The sequence below is a fragment of the Pelophylax lessonae genome (genome assembly GCF_965119305.1).
Source record: "Pelophylax lessonae genome assembly, chromosome: 4".
NCBI lineage: Eukaryota > Metazoa > Chordata > Amphibia > Anura > Ranidae > Pelophylax > Pelophylax lessonae.
Window position 1 is genome coordinate 395,846,402 of NC_138771.1, and position 19,735 is coordinate 395,866,136.

General features: G+C 48.6%; 1 protein-coding gene across 1 annotated transcript in view; it reads left to right on the forward strand.

Moving 5' to 3' along the window:
• HSPA9 (heat shock protein family A (Hsp70) member 9) overlaps positions 1–19,735 on the forward strand; it is a gene marked incomplete at its 3' end in the record, with an annotated part of 663,406 nt that overhangs the window by 349,738 nt on the left and 293,933 nt on the right. Inside the window, exon 9 of the mRNA XM_082253601.1 lies at positions 14,161–14,253. Coding sequence (XP_082109727.1) covers positions 14,161–14,253 — 93 coding nt within the window. The remainder of the gene's footprint in view (positions 1–14,160; positions 14,254–19,735) is intronic.

A 19,735-nucleotide genomic window follows, 5' to 3' on the forward strand; every position in this document is an offset into this window, starting at 1 on the left:
GGATTTTACGGTAAGATTTTACAAAAATCCATTTTTTTGTAAAATCTTACCTGTAAAATTCCTTTCTCTGAGTCCTCCGACAGTCGCCGCCCCCGCCCCTCTTTTGGGGTTCTTATTACCTACTGCTATGCTATCAAACTGAGTTGGGAGTGGTGATGCAGGGGGGTATTGACCGGATGGGACAGCCCCCATGGGTGTGTATATGCTAATGCCTTTTGTCTTTTGACTAAGTCTATATGCCTAGCTATTCCTACGGATAGGAAGTCAGTACCCAATAGTGATGACTTAGAGGAGGCGGCGACTGTCGAAGGACTCAGAGAAAGGAATTTTACAGGTAAGATTTGACAAAAATTCCGTTATTTCTGCTATGGAATCCCAGGACAGCAAATTCCCGCCAGCTTTGGTGGGGGATTCAGGTTCCTCTGAATCCTCTACCGTGACTAATTTGGCTGCTGTTGTGGCAACTTTGGTGTCAAAGATGGATGTGCTGATGACTGAACGTGCTGCTAGAAAAAGGCCTTTCTTTTTCTTCCGATTCTGAGTGTGACATGGTTGCTGTAGGTAGCGTGGCCCTTTCGGGGTCTCGCTCTTCTCAGGACCCGCAAGAGTCTGAGGGGGAGGCGGAGGTTGCAGGGGTGGATGTTTCCCCCCCGGATCGCCCGAGGAACACGCAGCTATGGATGCACGGATTCTTGCTGTAAAGGAAACACTACATTTGGAGGATGAGCCCACTCCTCCGAGCATTGTGTCCTCTTTTGGTACACACAGGACCCGCAAGACGGCGCAAGCTTTTCCTTGCCCCGCAGAGTTTCACCATAAGGTGAATGAGCTATGGCGTAATTTGAAACACACCTTCATGGTGCCTAAGAAGTTTCAACTTCTCTACCATTTTGCGGCTACTACGGTTGCGCGCTGGTGTGTGCCTCCTCAAGTGGATCACACGGTAGCCAGATTGAACAGGGCTACTCTGGTCTCCACCGGACTCTCCGGTGTTTAGGGACCCTACTGATAGGAGGCTAGAATCTTTTGCCCGACATTCCTACATGGTGGCGGGTTCCATGCTCAAGCCTATTTTTGCCTCTGTAATGGTGGCTCAGCCTGTGGCGGATTGGACCAAGGTGCTCAAACGCACCCTCGTGGCTGACTTCCCCCCCCCCCCCCACTACAGTGGAGATGGTGGATCAGATTTATCAAGGGGTCATGTATTTGTGCGATGCGGCCCTAAATGAGGCCCCTTTGGCAATATGCCTGTCCAGTGTCGCAGGGATTAACAGTCAACTAATCTGGTAAAAAAGCTGATCGGCTGACCAGAAATCCAGAAAGACGGTGGCTGATATCCCCTATGCGCGGTCTCGCCTTTTTGGAGAATCCCTGGATGAATTGGTTAAAGGAGTCACTGGGGGTAAGAGCACTTTGCTGCCCCAGAACCCTAAGGGAAATTTTTTCCGCGGTAAGCGGGGCTCCTCCTTTAAACCTAATCAGGGGTCCTTTCGTGCCTTAAAGGCGCAGAACAAGGGAAAACCCTTCAAGGGCCAAGGTGGCCAGAAGAAGCCCTGGTTCAGCAAACAAAAATCCGGCCAAGCTGGGACGGCGGCTTAGTCTGCCTCTGCCTGAAGGGGCGCCCTCGCCTGTTTCAGGGGTGGGGGGACGTTTGCGCGGTTTCCGCCAATCTTCATTTGACCCCAGGGCGGCTGCAGGACTTGCATCAGGCGGTACAGGATCTCCTCGCCTCGATCTTGTCGTCCCGGTGCCTCATCGGGACAGGTTTCGGGGGTTTCATTCAAATCTGTTCACTGTGCCCAGAAAGGAGGGCAAGGTTCGTCCGATTCTGGACTTAAAAGCTCTGAACCGCTTCGTGCATGTTGGGAAATTCCGCATGGAATCACTCCGCTCGGTGGTGGCCTCCCTGAATCCGGGGGAGTTCCTGGCCTCTATAGACTTGAAGGATGCATATCTGCACATCCCCATTTTCGAGGGTCATCAGAGGTACCTCCGATTCGTTATCGCGGAGGATCATTACCAGTTTGTGGTATTACCTTTCGGTCTCGCTTCGGCTCCAAGGGTCTTTACCAAAGTGTTGGCGCCTGTTCTGGGCCTGTTGCGGGCACAGGGCATTGTGGTCCTAGGTTATCTGGACAATCTCCTGTAAGATCGAGTGCCAGTCAGAGCCTGTTGCGCGATCTGTCCACTACGGTCCAGACGCTCCAGGAGTTCGGTTGGACGATCAACATTCAGAAGTCGACCTTGTCGCCTTCGGTTCGACTCCCGTATCTGGGAATGGTTCTGGACTCTTCTCAAGCAAAGGTGTTCTTACCGGAGGGCAAGCTCTGGACCCTGCAGGACGAGGTCAGGTCCCTCAGGGCCAATGAATCCTCGTCACTCTGGACCTGTATGCGGTCCCTGGGATTGATGGGGTCGGCCTTCGAGGCGATACCGTTTGCACAGTTTCACACGCGATCTCTCCAAGCAGAGATCTTCGCCAGGTGGGACAGACTGCCTCACTCCTTGGACCTGAGGGTGTCTGAGTCGCCAGACCAGAATGGATCTGTTGTGGTGGCTTCAGTCCCCGGCTGTGTCGGACGTAAAATCCTTCCGGCCAATTCTGTGGACGGTGATAACCACGGATGCCAGCCTGTCTGGCTGGGGTGGCGGTCTGGGCAACCTGTCTGCCCAGGGCACTTGGTTGGAGGAGGAATCCTCCCTCCCGATCAACATTTTGGAATTAAGAGTGATCAGGCTGTGCCTTATTCATTGGTCGGATCGTCTTCTTCAGGGCCGTCCTGTACGGGTGCAGACAGACAATGCCACTGAGGTGGCTTACATCAATCACCAAGGGGGCACCAGGAGTGCCCGGGCGGCCCTGGAAGTGACAAGTATTCTGTCTTGGGCCGAGACTCATGTCCCGGCGATATCGGCAGTTCACATTCCGGGTGTGGAGAATTGGCAGGCCGACTATCTGAGCCGCCAGACCCTGGACCAGGGGGAATGGTCCCTACACCCGGAGGTGTTTCAGATGCTGTGTGCAAAGTGGGGATCCCCGGATGTGGATCTGTTCGCATCTCGGCTAAACCACAAGGTGGAAAGGTTCGTGGCAAGAACGCGCGATCCTCTGGCAGACACCTCAGATGCGCTAGTGGTGCCTTGGCATCAGTATCGACTGATCTATGCCTTTCCTCCGATTCAGTTGTTGTCCAGGTTCCTTCGCAGGTTGGCCTCGGAACAATCACTGGTGATTCTGGTAGCGCCGGACTGGCCTCGCCGGTCCTCGTACGCGGAGATCATTCACCTGGCCGTAGATCCTCCGTGGCGGCTGCCAATGCAGGAAGATCTGCTGTCTCAGGGACCGATCTTCCATCCTGCTTTACAGTCGCTGGCTTTAACGGCCTGGCTGTTGACAATGAGGGCCTAAGAGACAGGGGTCTCTCCTCAGAGGTCATTCCTACTTTGATCAAGGCTAGAAAAGCCTCTTATGGTAAGATTTATTACCGTACATGGAAAGCTTATTTTGCCTGGTGTGAGTCCAGGGGTTTCTCTCCTCGTTCCTATTCGGTGGCGAGGGTGTTGGCTTTCCTCCAGACTGGTGTGAACCAGCGTCTTGTGTTGGCCACGATTAAGGGCTATTCTTTTCCAGCCCCCTGTGGCGTCGAACTCTTTGATTCACACCTTTATTCAAGGTGTGCGTCACTTGGCCCCTTCTAGAAGGGATCCCTTACCTCCATGGGACTTGAACTTGGTTCTGTCCGTGTTGCAGCGTTTCCCATTTGAAAACATCAGGGAAGTTTAGTTACCTATGCTATCGAAGAAGGTTGCGTTCCTGGTAGTGATCACTTCTGCTCGCAGAGTGTCGCAGTTGGCGGCGTTGTCTTGCCGTTCCCCTTACCTGGTGGTTCATAGGGATAAGGTGGTCTTGCGACCTATCCCGTTCTTTCTTCCAAAGGTGGTTTCGGATTTTCACCTTAATGATGGCATTGTTTTACCTTCGCTCTGTGCGAATCCTAAGGAGCTTGCCTTGCATTCTTTGGATGTTGTCAGGGCGATCAGGGTTTACCTGTCGTCGACTGAATCCTTTCGGAAATCGGATTCTCTTTGTCCTTCCTCAGGGACCTCGGAAGGGTATGGCTGCGTCTGCGGCGACCATTTCAAAATGGATCAGACAGACAATTGTACAGGCCTATTCGTTGAAGGAACGGGTACCGCCCTTCCCTGTCAAGGCGCACTCTACCAGAATGGGGAGTGCGTCCGGGGCCTTCTGGCATCAGGCCTCGGTGGCCCAGGTGTGCAAGGCTGCGACTTGGTCGTCAGTGCACACCTTTTCCAAATTCTACAAAATTGATGTTCTGGCATCGGCTGATGCCTCCTTTGGCCGCAAAGTTCTCTGTGCGGCAGTACCGTAGGGGACCCTGGTTTTGTTGCGGGTCCCTGGCTGTTGGGGTTGTTTACCCCCTTGGTTATTTGCTTTCCTGGGTTGTTGCTCCTGTTGAGCTTTTTTGTTCCAAGAAGGTTACCTTGCTGTTCATGTAAGGTTCCTTTCTTTGATGTGGGTACTGTGTTGCCTTTTCTGACGGTTGCGTTTCCCACCCCTCATGTCTACACTGCTTTGGGACATCCCCATTGGTGAAGACTGTATGAGTGGGCGGCGACTGTCGGAGGACGCAAGAGAAAACTGAATTTTTGTAAAATCTTACCGTAAAATTCCTTTCTCTAAGTCCTCCGACAGTCGCCGCCCCCGCCCCTCTTTTGGGGTTCTTATACACTAAACTGCTTGCTACCAAACTGAGTTGTGATGGCTGATTGCAGGGGGGTATTGGACCAGTGGGACAGCCCCTATGGGTGTGTCTATGTAAATGCTTTGTTTTTTAACAAGTCTTATGCCTAGATACTCCTGTGGAGAGGATGTCAATACCCATTGGTGAAAACTGTATGAGTGGGCGGCGACTGTCAGAGGACTCTGAGAGAGGAATTTTACGGTAAGATTTTACGAAAATTCAGTTTTCTCTATCGTCCATTGACAGACGCAGCTCCATATCTTCTTAGACCATTGGGTTATGCTCCTCCCATCAGGAATAGGACACTAGGCAGGAAAAAGCTTTACCACTCCTATGGGGCTGTCCCTGCAGGCATAACCCCACACACTCTGCTACAGCTCCCAGGTTTGACTTATGCCCAGTTTAGGAGGAGTAGGACCTAGTTCCCTGCTAGGACTTCGGTCTTTGCTATATAAAAGGGTAATTTTTGTTCTATGTAATTTTTATTACTAGTTTTGAGTTCCTGGAGAACTTCAAGCAACAGCCAGCTTGGTTTCGGACTGGAAAATCTAGATCCTTAACCACTTAAGCCCCGGAGGATTTGGCTGCTCAAAGACCAGGCCCTATTTTGCGATTCGGCACTGCGTGAATTTAATGGACAATTGCGTGGTCTTGTGACGCTGTACCCAAAATAAATTGACGTCCTTTTTGTTCCCACAAGCAGAGCTTTCTTTTGGTGGTATTTGATCACTTGTGCAATTTTTACTTTTTGCGCTATAAACAAAAAAAGAGCGTCAGTTTTGAAAAAAATAACAATATTTTTAAAAAAATTTTTAATATGAAATCCCCCCCCCCCCCAAAAATTTAAAAATCTAAATTTTCTAACATTTTTGGCCAATTTGTTTTCTGCTACATATTTTTGGTGAAAAAAATCGCAAAAATCGTATTTTGATTGGTTTGCGCAAAAGTTATTGCGTTTATTAACTAGGGGAAAGATTTATGTAATTTTTATTGTTTGTTTCTTTTGTTTTTTTTAACTAGTAATGGTGGCGATCTGCTATTTTTTTTTTTTTTAGCGGGACTGCAACTTTGCGGTGGACAGATCGGACCCTTGACTGACATTTTTGACACTTATGCGGGTACCAGTGGACATTACTACAGTAATCAGTGCTATGCATATGCACTGTTACTGTAAAAATGACACTGGCAGGGAAGGGGTTAACTTTATTAGAGATGCAGGGGTTAAATGTGTCCCTAGGGGCGTACTTCTAACTGTAAAGGGGCGTGGATTTTGATCTAACCACAGAGAAGCACGATCCTTCATAGCAGGATCGTATGATCTCTGCTGTTACATAATTTGTTTACATTAGCCGCTTGCCTTTCTCCCTCTCCAGCGGGAGATTGTGAGTGACTGGCGGACATCGGAGCCGCCGGTCTCTCGAGCGGGGATGGCAGTAAACGAGCGTGGGCGGGAGCGCGCCTCCGGCGGCACGCGCTCGCCCCCTATTGGCTCGCGGGCGAGTGACGTACCAATATGTCTCTTTGCCCAGGGGGTCTGACCGCCGCAGTTTATGTACTTGCGGCGGTCGGCAAGTGGTTAAGGTCTCCCAGCCTGGCCAGTGAGCGTGAGCAGGTTATATATAATCAAACGTCATCCCTGCGCATATGTAAATAATGCTAAATTTATTTGCAACTGTTCATCACCCCGTGATCACTTATGAAAAACAAAACGGCGCAAACCAGTGAAAAAATAATCACTTTCTCTAAATCTTTTGTGCTCAAAAACAAAATTGAGATTAGTGAAATATGATATATCAAATAAAATTATTTTTCCAAAAAATTGATAGAATTCAAGCCAAAATATTAACCAGCATGTGTCCAGTGAAATAATTTTGTGCAAAAATATAAAAACATCACAAATAATTGAATGTCCAAAATAAGCATGTGTCCAGTGAAGAAAATCTATTCCTTGCCCAGTGCTGTCTTCTAAATGAAAAGTGTCAATCCGTGCTTCCTCATGCAATCTGTGATCCACACCCCACTTGTGAATGCACTTACCAGATGTCGTGGACCCCTTAGCAATACTGCATATGGGTCAGTAAAACTTAAATCTGGTAAGGGTTTAGCACTTCTCAAGCCTCCTCTTCGGTAGTCACACAGGGCCGGATATTGGAATCTAATACTGGTGCCCAAATGGACATCACTCAGGACAAAGGAAAACAAAGAAACTCCATATTGTAATACGTTCAATAATTTAATGGGTAAAAGCAGAGTAACGGTGCATCAGGCATGTATTCGCATGTAGTGATAGACATCAGGCAATTACTAAATCCAGACATCCGAATCATGTGAGAACGCTGCGGTGTACACCTTCCTGCTTTCATTCCACTTAGACCGGAAGTGACACTACTGGAGTTACTGTCAGCCGGAAATTGCGTTGTCGCATTTCGCCCCTCCTAGTGGGCGTTATCAGACGCATCTCCGGCTTACAAGTGTTTCCCTATTTAAAGCCAGCCCCAAGGTCACATGTTCTATTGCTCATTCCTTGTTGGGTGTACTTGGCTTCATGTACACCCAAGGGGTTTTGTAATTCATCTGCCTTCCTGTTAGCTGATGGGAACAGGTTTTAGTCTAGCACTAGGCCTCACCACGACAGAGCCCCGATGGATGGGGGTGAGCCTGCGAGTGGACAGCCTCTCTAGGACGTGGCGACCTGGAACGTCCCGAGTCGCAACGTACCACCTGGCTGGCAACACCCCCACTCCGGGAGGTGGTCAGTTCGGAGTGGCGCCCACCTGGTACCGTGGTATGGTAAGTAATGCTGTCCCCCCCCAATCCTCTGCCGGTCTTGGGGTGGACGTGGGACCCCCCTCCCCTGGGAATGATCGCACCCTCGGGTAATCCCTCGGTTCCCCTCGCCTCTCGGACATACCAGGCCCCCCTTCCCCTAGTAAGTTCTTATCTTGGGGGTGGCAATCCTGCAGGGGATGTGGAACTGTCCTGGTAGGGTCTTTTAAGGACCTTCTGATGCACTTGTCTGTGGACCCCCCCCCCCCCCCCTTGTATTGATAGCCTCAAACGTCCGCTGCCTTCACCTCCATCGGTGGTGTCCTCAGATTCTGAGGCAGATATGGCCGCCATGGATGCTCCCCATCCTGATGGATCGGTGTCCTCGCATTCTGATGGGGAAGAGGACCTAACCTCTTCAGCCGCTGCGTGGGAATGCCCATTAGTGGAAGCACTCAGTTTTGTTTCCGGGCGATAAACTTTGAAAATGGCAGATGACTTCTGCTTTCTCTCCTCTTAAGCTTTTTCCCCCGGCTTCTGCGCAGAATTGAGACGGAAGGGATTCTGGTGGCTCCGGACTGGCCTCGTCGGTCTTGGTACGTCGACCTGGTGCGATTGTTCGCTGACGTCCCTTGGAGACTGCCTCTCAGGGAGGACCTGCTGTCCCAAGGGCCGATTTTTCCATCCTGCTTTAGTCGCTGGCTTTGATGGCCTGGCTGTTGAAAGCCAGGTTCTGAAGGATAGAGGTTTGCCCGAGTAGGTGAACCCAACATTGGTGAAGGCTCAGAAGTCTACCTCATAAAAAGATTTACCATCGTACGTGGAAAGCGTACATTTCATGGTGAGTCGATCGGTGTTCACCCTCGTTCCTTTTCAATGGCTCAGGTTTTGACCTTCCTTCAACGAGGTGTTGAGTAGAAGTTGGCCTTGAGTACCATCAAGGGCCAGGTGTCTGCCTTGGTGGTCTTCTTTCCGCGACTCCTAACCACACATTCATTGGTGCATACCTTTTTTTTCAAGGGGTTCGACACCTGACTCCACCGGTGAAAACTCCTTTACCGCTGTGGAATTTGAACTGGGTGCTCTGTTCTTCAGTAGCCTTACTTTGAAAGTATTTGGGAGATTCCCCTGCTTAAGCTGTCTCAGAAGGTAGCTTTTATGGTGGAAATTCCCTCTGCTCGCAGGGTGTAGCAACTGGCAGCCTTATCTTGTCATACCCTCTATATTGTGGTACACAGGGATAAGTTGGTTTTTCGTTCAAACCCATCGTTCCTACCTAAGGTGGTCTAGACCGACTTCCATATGAATGAAGACCTAGTGTTGCCTTCCTTGTGTCCCAGGCCCACTCACCCCAAGGAATTTGCGTTGCATGGCTTGGATGGGGTTTAAGCAATTCAGGTGTATCTGGCAGCCACAGAGTCTTTAGGGGGAAGATTCACTGTTGGTGATCACAGATGGGCCAAAAAAGGGCTGTCAGCTTCTTCTGCAATCATTTTCAAATTAATCAGACAGACGTTGACTCGGGCCTGTTCTTTTAAGGGTCAGGTTTCTCCTTTCCCTGTAATGGCGCACTCTACTCAGGTGCTTAGTGCTTCTTGGGCCTTCCGTCAAAGGCGGCCGCTTGGTCTTTGGTGCACACTTTCACTATATTCTAAAAAGTGGATGTGTTTTCATCTGCAAAATGCTTCCTTTGCAGGTTGCTGTTTAGAGAGTCTGTTCCCTCTTTAGGGGAGTATTTTTTTTTTTTTTTGATGAGCTCCTGTTACCCAGTTGGCTCTTGCGTTTAGCCTTGGGATTTTTTGTTGTCCCACGCCTCATGTTTGGCACTTCTTGGGGACGTCCCTATGGTTCTGAATATGTAGCGCTGTCAGTCGATGAACTCAGAGAAATAGATTTTATGGTAAGTACAAAAATAACTATTTCTCTTACGTCCTCCGACAGTCACCGCCTCCTCGAAGTCATCACTGTTGGGTATTGACTTCCCATCCGCAGGAATAGCTAGGCATATAGACTTAGTCCAAAGACAAAAGGCATTAGCATATACACACCCATGGGGGCTGTCCCATCTGGTCATTACCCCCCCTCCCTGCATCACCACTCCCAACTCAGTTTTAATCTGCCTAGCGTCAGGAATAGTCAGGCTTCCCTTGTGCTGGGGCTTCAGTCTCAGCCTTCCTAATCTTTTATTTGATTTTCTTTGAAAATGTCAGTTTTCTTTTACTTTACTAGCTGTTTATTTTGTCAGCTTCTAGTGTTAGTCTTCTCTTTGGATGAAGATGGATCATGCGGTGCTGGGATTGGGACTGACCGCCCTGGTTCTCCAGAGCAATAGGGTCAGATGGACCCCCAGCCCACCATCGAGCGTTCGGCTATGGTTCGCCCTGGCATTATGAACGACCCATCCCTGTTCGCTACAGGGATGCAGCCGTGAGGTGGCTACCTCACAGGACTCATCTGCGGTGCTGCAGCGTCATGTCCCTGGCTCACGGCACTCCCTGTCAGATGAGGACAGAGGTTTTTCCGTGCATGGAGGCTCCCCACGCCATCTGGTACAGGTAAGTACTTCTGTGTGGGGCCTCTGTCTGGGGTGGCAGTCTGTGTTGCTGTGTGTCCCCATGTCTGTGCCTGTGTGACTCCTGTGCGATCCCTGTGGGGATTGCTTGTGCAGATACTGTGTGTTGCCTGGGGGTCCCTGTCCCTGTGTCACTTGGGTGCATTATTGGGGGTGCAGGCGTTGCTGGTTATGCGGCGACCGCAGCGGTGCTTTTTCGCGCGGTCCGCCATCTTAACTATGGGCATACATGTGTTGCTCCTCTGGGGCGATCCTGCATGTTATTTTGGCGCCATCCGCCGCCATTTTGTGGGCGGTGGAACGATCGGTCCGGCCGCATGTCGGCGGCCATTTTGGCGTAGCCTCCTATGCATCCCTATGGGGCAGCCATTTTCCCAGGGTCTGGCATATAGTCCAGCCTACTCCAGCAGCGCTTCCTTTCCATCAGCAGCAGGACATCAGTATCAATGCTCTGCAGGTTATCACTCTCAATTTCCCTCTGTGCTATCGCTTCTGGCTCAGTTTCTTTTCTCCTTTGGGGGTCTTTTATCAGTGTAGCAGTAGCGGTGGGCTGCGCACACCGCAGCGTTCTTAAAGGGGACAGTACATTGTATTGCACTGTAGTTTGTTCTGATAACTTGAGCAATGGATTCTCAGGAAAGCAAGTTTCCTCCAGCTTTAGTGGGGGGCCCCCGGCTCTCCTGTGGCCCCGCTGCGACCCGATCTGGCTGCTGTGGCAAATGTGGAAATGCTGATGTCTGAACGGGCTGCGAGAAAGAGTCCCAGGTTGTCTCTCTCTTCTGATTCAGATGGGGATATGGCTGCTGCTGCGAGTGTGCCCTTTTTAGGGTCCCGCTCATCCTTGGACCCCCTGGGGTCTGAGGGGGGAGGCTGAGATGGGGGGGGTTGATACCTCCTCCCCGGGGTCGCCTGAAGCACGGGCGACCATGGATGAGTTGATTGTGTCTGTAAAGGACACCTTACATTTAGAGGATGAGCCCTGTCCTCCGGGCGTTGTGTCCCCCGTTTGGGACGCACAGGACCCGCAAGTCTGCGCAGGTTTTTCCCTGCCCAGCAGAATTTCATTCCACTGTTAATGAAAAAATAAACGTCCTTTCCGGGTACCTAGTCTGTTCACATTGCTTTATCCTTTCGATTCGGCTACGGAATCACGATGGTGTGTGCCTCCACAGGTAGATCACATTGTGGCCGTGTTGAACAAGGCTATCTTGGTTCCTACTGAGGATACCCCGGTTTTCCGAGATCCCACGGACCGGCGGTTGGAGTCTCTAGCTCGCCATTCCTATACGGTGGCGGGTTCGTTGCTCAAACCCGTTTTCGCGTCCGTTCTGGTGGCTCAGGCGGTGGCTGATTGGACGATGATACTTAAGAGCAATCTTGTGTCTGTTGGTGTTCCACCTGCCCGGCTAAAATTGGTGGATCAGATCCACCAAGGGGTCAAGTACTTGAGTAAAGCAGCCTTGACGGAGGCCCCCTTAGTGGCTCGCCTCTCTAGTGTCGCTGTGCTTCACCGGCGACTGATATGGCTGAAGAGCTCAGGTCCCTCAGGGACCACCCGTCCTCGTCACTCAGGACCTGTATGCGGGGCCTGGGGTTGATGGTTTCGGCCTTCGAGGCGATACCCTTTGCTCAGTTCCACACGCGGGCTCTCCAGGCGGAGATCCTGGCCAGGTGGGACAGACTGCCTCAGTCCTTGGATCTAGATGTCTCCTTGAGTCGTCAGACCAGATTGGCTCTTCTGTGGTGGCTCCAGTCCCCGTCGGTGGCGGAAGGCAAGCCCTTCCGTCCGTTGGTGTGGACGGTGGTTACCACAGACGCCAGTCTGTCGGGCTGGGGTGGAGTTCTGGGCAACCTGTCTGCCCAGGGCACTTGGTCGGAGGAGGAGTCCTTCCTCCCGATAAATGTGCTGGAATTACGAGCGGTCTTGGGCCGAGACTCATGTCCCGGCGATCTCAGCTGTTCACATTCCGGGTGTGAAAAATTGGCAGGCCGACTATCTGAGCCGCCAGACCCTGAACCAGGGGGAATGGTCCCTACACCCGGAGGTCTTTCAATTGCTGTGTGCGAGGTGGGGATCCCCGGACGTGGATCTGTTCTCATCCCGGCTGAATCAAAAGGTGGAAAGGTTCGTGGCAAGAACGCGCGATCCGTTGGCGGACGCCTCGGATGCGTTGGTGGCCCCTTGGCGTCTGTATCGTCTGATGTACGCCTTTTCTCCGATTCAGTTAATATCCCGGTTCCTCCGCCGATGGTTTCGGAACCGCACATGGTGATTCTGGTGGCTCCGGACTGGCCGCGTCGGTCCTGGTACGCCGACGTTGTTCACCTGGCAGTGGCGCCTCCGTGGCGTCTGCCTCTGCGGGAAGATCTCCTGTCTCAGGGTCCGATCTTCCATCCTGCTTTACAGTCGCTGGCTTTAAGGAGTACTTTCGGAAAACGGATTCCCTCTTTGTCCTTCCTGGGGGACCTCGGAAGGGCATGGCTGCATCTGCAGCCACTATTGCCAAATGGATCAGACAGACCATTGAACAGGCTTACGCCTTGAAGGAACGGGTTCCGCCGTTCACTGTTAAGGCGCACTCCACCAGATCTGTGAGTGCGTCCTGGGCCTATTGGCATCGGGCCTCTCTGGCCCAGGTGTGCAAGGCTGCGACTTGGTCGTCTGTGCACACTTTTTTTTCAAAACTCTACAAAGTAGATGTTCTGGCATCAGCTGATGCTTCCTTTGGCCGCAAAGTTCTCAGTGCGGCAGTGCCATGATGGACCCTTGTGTTTTTTTCTGGGTCCCTGGCTGTTGGCATTTGCTTTCCTGGGCTGTGGCTCCTGTTGAGCATTGTTTTTTCTGTTTCCCAGTTGTTTCTCTTACAGTGCACATAAGATTCCTTTCTCTGATGTGGGTACTGCGTTGCCTTTTCTGCGGTTGCGTCTCCCACCCCTTATGTCTATACTGCTTTGGGACATCCCAACAGTGATGACTTAGAGGAGGCGGCGACTGTCGGAGGACGTAAGAGAAAACTGAATTTTTGTAAAATCTTACCTGTAAAATTCCTTTCTCTGAGTCCTCCGACAGTAGCCGCCCGCCCCTCTTTTGGGGTTCTTATTACCTACTGCTATGCTACCAAACTGAGTTGGGAGTGGTGATGCAGGGGGGGTATTGACCAGATGGGACAGCCCCCATGGGTGTGTATAAGCTAATGCCTTTTGTGTTTGTACTAAGTATATATGCCTAGCTATTCCTGCGGATGGGAAGTCAATACCCAACAGTGATGACTTAGAGGAGGCGACGACTGTCGGACGACTCAGAGAAAGGAATTTTACAGGTAAAATTTTACAAAAATTCAGTTTTTTTGCAGGTAAATAAGTGTTTTTTTTTTTTTTTTTTTTTGCTTTTTGAGTCTGTGAAGCATTGCACCCGCGATCAGTAGATCACTGCTGCAATGCAGGTCTGCTTCAGATCTGTCAGTATATTGGTGTACCTGTACGGGCGGGCAGATACATTGACAGGAACGAAGAAATGAACTACCACAGTGCTCCACAGTGCCGTGGTAATTCCTGGAGAACTACAAACAGATAACCGCAAAGGATGTCGGGGCTTGTAGTTCATTCACACACAGAGCTGTGCCAATTAATGACATGGCCCTGTGGGGGGAGGGCCGCACTGAATTTAAAAAGTGACAGCTAGTGCTGGAAACTTCTTCCTGTACTGCTGACACAGGAAGGGGGGCAGCGGCTGCAGCATTGGGAACATGTTACATGTTCCACCCTAAAAAAACAGGTGGAATGTGTAACGTGTTGCCAAAGGTAAATTTATCCTTTTTAAGTGGCCTTCGCTCTTCAAAAGGTTGCGCACCACTGAACTAAAAGGTAAGAAATATAAAAGAAAAAGAAGAAATAAAACAAAACTAGTGCTATGTGAATTGTGAAACATTTTGGGGTTTCTCATTTTTGACTGTAAAAGGGAGAATTTGCTTAATTTTTTAAACTATTGGCACTTAATTGGATAGGTTTTGACTGTTCTAAAATTTTTCAGAACTATAAAATTTGTTTTTCTTTAAGACCAGTGTCGATCTACTGAAAGACAACATGGCTTTACAAAGAGTGAGAGAAGCTGCTGAGAAGGCAAAATGTGAACTATCTTCATCTGTACAGGTAGCTTTTTTAAACTGTGTGTGTTTTGTCATTTTGTATTTATTATTTATTTATTTTTTTAATCCTATAGAATATTTTAGGGTTTAAAACTTTTTTGTGCCCTTTTTATTTCGTGTAAATCTCACAATAACTTGTCAAAGATGTTCCACCTTCGTCAGAATTTCCAAGCTTTAGCAAGCAAACTGGGAGGTCTTCCATCTAGGAAATGGGATTTAATGTGTTTTGATCCAGCTGGCTAGTGGCTTTTTTTTTTATTGTAACCGGCTGGTTGAACAGAAGTTGATTGGTAGAGTGACTACTGTTCAGCCACAGTGGCTGTAGATGCAATGAAATTCAACTGGTCCCTGTTGGAACTGGCTGAATTTCGCTCAATGTGTGGCCAACTTATGTAACTTTTATATAGTAACAGAATACTACAACTAAGTTTGGAGCATTGGAGGTTTTCTAGTAGAAAGTGGAAAATGTGTTTCTCTCTCCCTCCAAAGCTCACTAATCAGCAGTTTGTGTCTCGGTGTAGACAAAATTTAGTTCCTGGTCTTCCAGCGCAATCAAGACTGGCCTCAGATGTGTTTCATTAGAACTTACAGAAATTCATGAATAACTTTTTAGAGCTTCTAGAAGGAAGAGCTTCTAGTTCTCTGCTGCTGGTCATATGACCAAAATAAAAAAAACAGCCTTTGCCATACAGAATAAAAAAAAACTTTTAAATTGTCATAAAAATATAGTAATACCTTGGTTTGCGTGCATAATTTTGTTCCGGAGACATGCTTGTAATCCAAAGCGCTTGTATCTCAAAGCGAGTTTCCCCATAAATAAAAAAAAACCACTCAGATGATTTGTTCCACAACCATTCATATAAAAATTACGGCTTTACAAAATACAGTATAAAGTGCACTGTAAAAATAAAAAAATTACCTTCACTTCAAAATAGTCCTGTACAGTATGAAGTGTACTGTAAATATAAAACCAATTACCCTGCACTTTTCTGCACCCCTCCATATACTATTATGTCCAGGCTCCCAATCCACAGTTCCTTTTGTATAAAAAAAAGAATTGCAGTACATATGCAATGTTAAGGAGTCTGGTGGAATTCCAAAGCCGCTGGTGTACATGTACTGTACGGTAAAGACGTTGGTATACAGTTCTGTATGTGGCCAGAGTTTCGGGGGCGCTGGTGGCTGCCAGAGCGTTCTGCAGATTTAGGAGACACTCGAACTGTTGACGTCACTTCCGGGTGCTCCGAACGAGCGTTACGTCCGCTCACCCAGCTGGGTAACTCTGAGTTCTGCAGGAAGCCTTAGGAGCCACCAGCGCTTCCGGACTTCTGGCCACATACAGAACTGTATTCTGTACACCAGCAGCTTTACGGTACATATACACCAGCGGCTTTGGAATCGCACCAAACTCAACATTGTGAGTGTAATTCTTTGTTTTAAACATTAAAACTACTGCTCTTATATTGCTCGTATATCAGGGCAATGCTCGCAAATCAAGGCAATATTTTTTTAAAAAAAAAAAAAAGCTTGTCTTTCAAAACGCTCCTAAACCAAAGTTTCTCCTTTCACCCTTCCAGGACGGCCTACATATGAGAGATTGTGGCTCCTGCCCACAGGAAACACAACTAATTTGCAGCTGTTAAAAAGGTCCCACCCACCCTTGAGCTTCAGTTAGTTGTGTTTCCAACCTCACACCGGAACGTTTGTTTTTTTGCTGACCTGAAGGCAAATGAGTGTCTGATGGGTAACCCTGGAAGGCAGGTACGGACGGCCTATGAGAGGTTCCTCCTGATCTGTATCCTGGAAACAGGAACTTGCAGGTCGCCAAACATGCCAGGTAGTCGGTTACCTTAAGGAGAAGGTTCCTGAAGTCCTGTTGTCTCTGCAGGAAAAGTCTCCTCCACTTGCTCCTCTGTAGAGGTAAGCGGTAAGGATTTTGAATCTCCCGCCAGTAAGAAGCATCAAGCCTCGTTTTTGAAACCGGAAGTTCCGGTTAACAGTGGAGGAGCGAGCTAGTCCGGAAGAGAAAGCTCAATGCTGGAGGAGACGCCCGATCCGCGGGCTCTCCGGCTGCTAGGGGCTAAAGAACCCCAGAAGAGACCAAGGCACAACGCATCCCCTAGGGGAACAAGCCGTTGCACAGTTGGCTGCAGGGACATGAGACCAGGTAAGTGAATTTACCGGATAATGGGGCCTACTGCTGCCTACAGTCTAGGATCAGCAAGCCTTTAATTGTTCCCCTTACTGACAGCCCTGTTAAATATCTGTGTCTGGGAATAGCACATATGTTAAATAAGAGAGCAAGTTGATCACTTTTTTTTCCTCTCTTTATTGTTGCAGGTCTTTCCTCAGCCCAGAAGGCCTCTGTCAGACCCTCCTCTACTTTAATAGCACAAGCATGTCTGGAAATGCGGTACTGTGGGGTAGTCTAAGTCTTGCACAAAACCCTTTGAGCCATACATGTATTGGTAAACTGGCTGGGAGCATCTGGTTTAATGAAGATTATCTTAAATCAGTGCAGGAGGGTTGCCTAATCCAGTCCTAGAGGACTGCAGCTGCTACTCATCAGAGCTTAACGCATGTAAACACAGCTCTAGATCAGAATAGTCTGTCTGCTCAGGAATGTATGTTCTCTAGAGCAGGACCCTCTCCTCTTTTCAGGATCTAAAGCCATCCCCTCTGCACAGGCAAAGGAGGAACAGATCCAGGGAAAGACATTAGCCAGCCCAGGTCCTGAACTAGTTCCATTGAGGGCTCAGGCGGTAACAGGTTAAAAAGAAAAAGTTCCAAAAGGAACAAAAATCTCTTTTCCTTGGAAGCTTTGGTGTAGTGGGCTATGCTCTTAAACAAAGATTGCTGGGTCATGAGTCAAGACCCAACCAGGCTAAACACCCTGTGTGTTCACAGTTAGGTGTGTGATTATTTAATATGGAAGTGCTCCTTAAAGCAGTGTACACCACTGAAGGGATCCCTACACCAGCCTAGAATGTACAAGGGCTTGGGGGAAACCCAGTCCAGAGTTATTGCTATTCACAATCACTGAAACATATCATTCTTCAGGAATAGATTAGCTGGTAAACGCTCTACTCAGGCCTAAGACTGGTCGCGTAACTACACAGCACTGGGGTGTAGTTTGGGTTGCCACCTCATCCCTTATAAAACTGACCACATATTAATTACACCGGTTCTAAAGCTGATTAAGATGGCAATTAAACTCGGTGCCTTTTCTGCATTAAATTAGCCTCAGAACCTGTGTAATATGTGTTTGGTTTTAAAGGAATGAGGTGGCAACCCTAGGTGTAGTGATATCTTGCACATATCCTCTGATTCGTTTATCTCAATCAGCTGTAGGTGCAAGTCTAACCATCCCCACTTAAAGTGGAAGTAAACTCCCCTAAACAACTTCCCATGTAGAAAGTATTTTAGGATTGGAGATCTTTTGAATGCTGGTCATATTAAGGACAGAATCCTTGTTAAAGAAGGCATGAATTGCTAATTCTTATAATGTGATTACAGCTATAGCAGATACCTGCTTACTATTTGGTCAGAAATTTGGAATTAAGGAGCTTACTAAGTTTATCTCAGTAATTAAAAGCTCACAAGACATCTTAGTTCCCTGTCTGTAGTTGGGGAAATTATGTCTTACTTGTGACTCAGCTGTGGAGTCAGTTATAGCCTGTGCAAAAACAGCGGCTCTTATGAATTCTGGTAGGAGAGAAGTTTGGGTAAAGCTTGGGAAGGAGATGTCTCTTCCAAGTTGACATTTTGTGCCTTGCCTTTCAAAGGGTCCTTTTTGTTTGGGTCAGGCCTGGATGATGTTTTATCCAGATCCTCAGAGAAAGGGAAGAAATTTCCTGCTAAGAGGAAAGAGAAGGTAGGAAGGTATTCCTTCGGAACTCTCAAGATGGATGCCAGCGGCAAGGTAGGGGGCAGGTTATCCCATTTTTTTTCTGCAATGGGAAAACATCTCAACCAGCCCCTATGTCCTCCAGATCATTCGGAAAGGATACCGACTTGAGTTTCCTTCTCAGCCAGTGGCAGAGATGACTGTAACATATTCCTCAAAGGAGAAACCCTGTTAAGGGGATTCAAGAGCTGACAGAGCAGAGGGTAATTACCCCTGTACCGTTAAGTCAGGTCTTCCAAGGCTTTTTCTCTCACGTATTTGTGGTGCCAAACCCGCAGGAAGATGCCGTCGGGTTATATATCTCAGGAACCTAAACAAGACCTGATATACAAAAGATTCTCAATGGAGAATATTGATGTAGTCAGAAAAGATGTGTTAAGTAAAGTTTTTTTATGACTACCCTGGATCGAAGAGATGCCTACCTGCATGTTCCAATTCCTCTGGGACTCCAGGCATTCCTAAGATTTGCAGTGGAATGGACTGCAAATTGGACATCTTCATCTTCAGGGCCTAACATTGTTCCCTTATCTGGGCGATATGTTGATCTTTGCAAGATCAACAAAACAGGCCGTGGCAGACACACAAATGTGATGTCAGTCCTACAGACGGTTGGGTGGCGGATAAATGTGGAAAAGTCCTCAATAGAGCCAGCACAGGTTCAAGTCTATCTGGGGTACAAATAGATTCCAGAGTAAAGAAACTTTTTCTCCCAGAGGGAAAGGAAAAGTGGTCTCCACGGTGGAAAATGTCTGTTCTCATCCTCGGTGTTCCAGGAGACAGATCACGAGGATTTTGGGTCTGATGACAGCTTGTATTTTAGCTGTAGAGTGGGCCCAACTGCACTCACGAGACCTCCAATTTTCCCACCTGCTCTCTTGGAACAAGACTGGAGTCCCTTGACGAAAAAATTACACTCTCCCCTCCAGTAATATCATCGCTAAAATGGTGAACAGTTCCCCAAAACCTGAGGGAAGGTCGACTCTTGGGTCAAGAGCAACCCTTAAAGATCACCACGGACGCAAGTTCCGAAGGGTGGGGAGCTCACGCCCAGGGCACCTGGGATATACAGATAAGCCAGGCCTCATCCAACTACAGAGAGCTGAAAGCGGTGGGAAAGGCCATAAGAGCTTTCGAAAAGGACTTTTTAGGGAAAGAAGTCCAAATCCATTCAGACAATGCTACAACAGTAGCTTACCTGAATCATCAAGGGGTACCAGATCAAATACTCTGTTAAAGTTAGCTCAGGAGACACTGGGCTGGGCAGAAAAGAGAATAATTTCTCTATCGGCAGTGCACATAAAAGGGAAGGACAACTGGGAAGCGGACTTATTCAGTCGTCATTCCATCAAGCAGACAGAATGGGAACTGAATCCCAGAGTATTTCAACTTCTAGTCCAAAAGTTTGGTCAACCGGAAGTGGATATGTTTGCCACTTGGCAGAACAAAAAAGTAAGCCAGTTCTTCGCCCTGACGCAACAAAAGGGTATGTTGGGCTTGGATGCTCTAGCACAGCCATGGCACTTCAGGCTAGTCTATGCCTTTCCTCCTCAAAATCTGATTACCAAGAGTTCTACAGAGA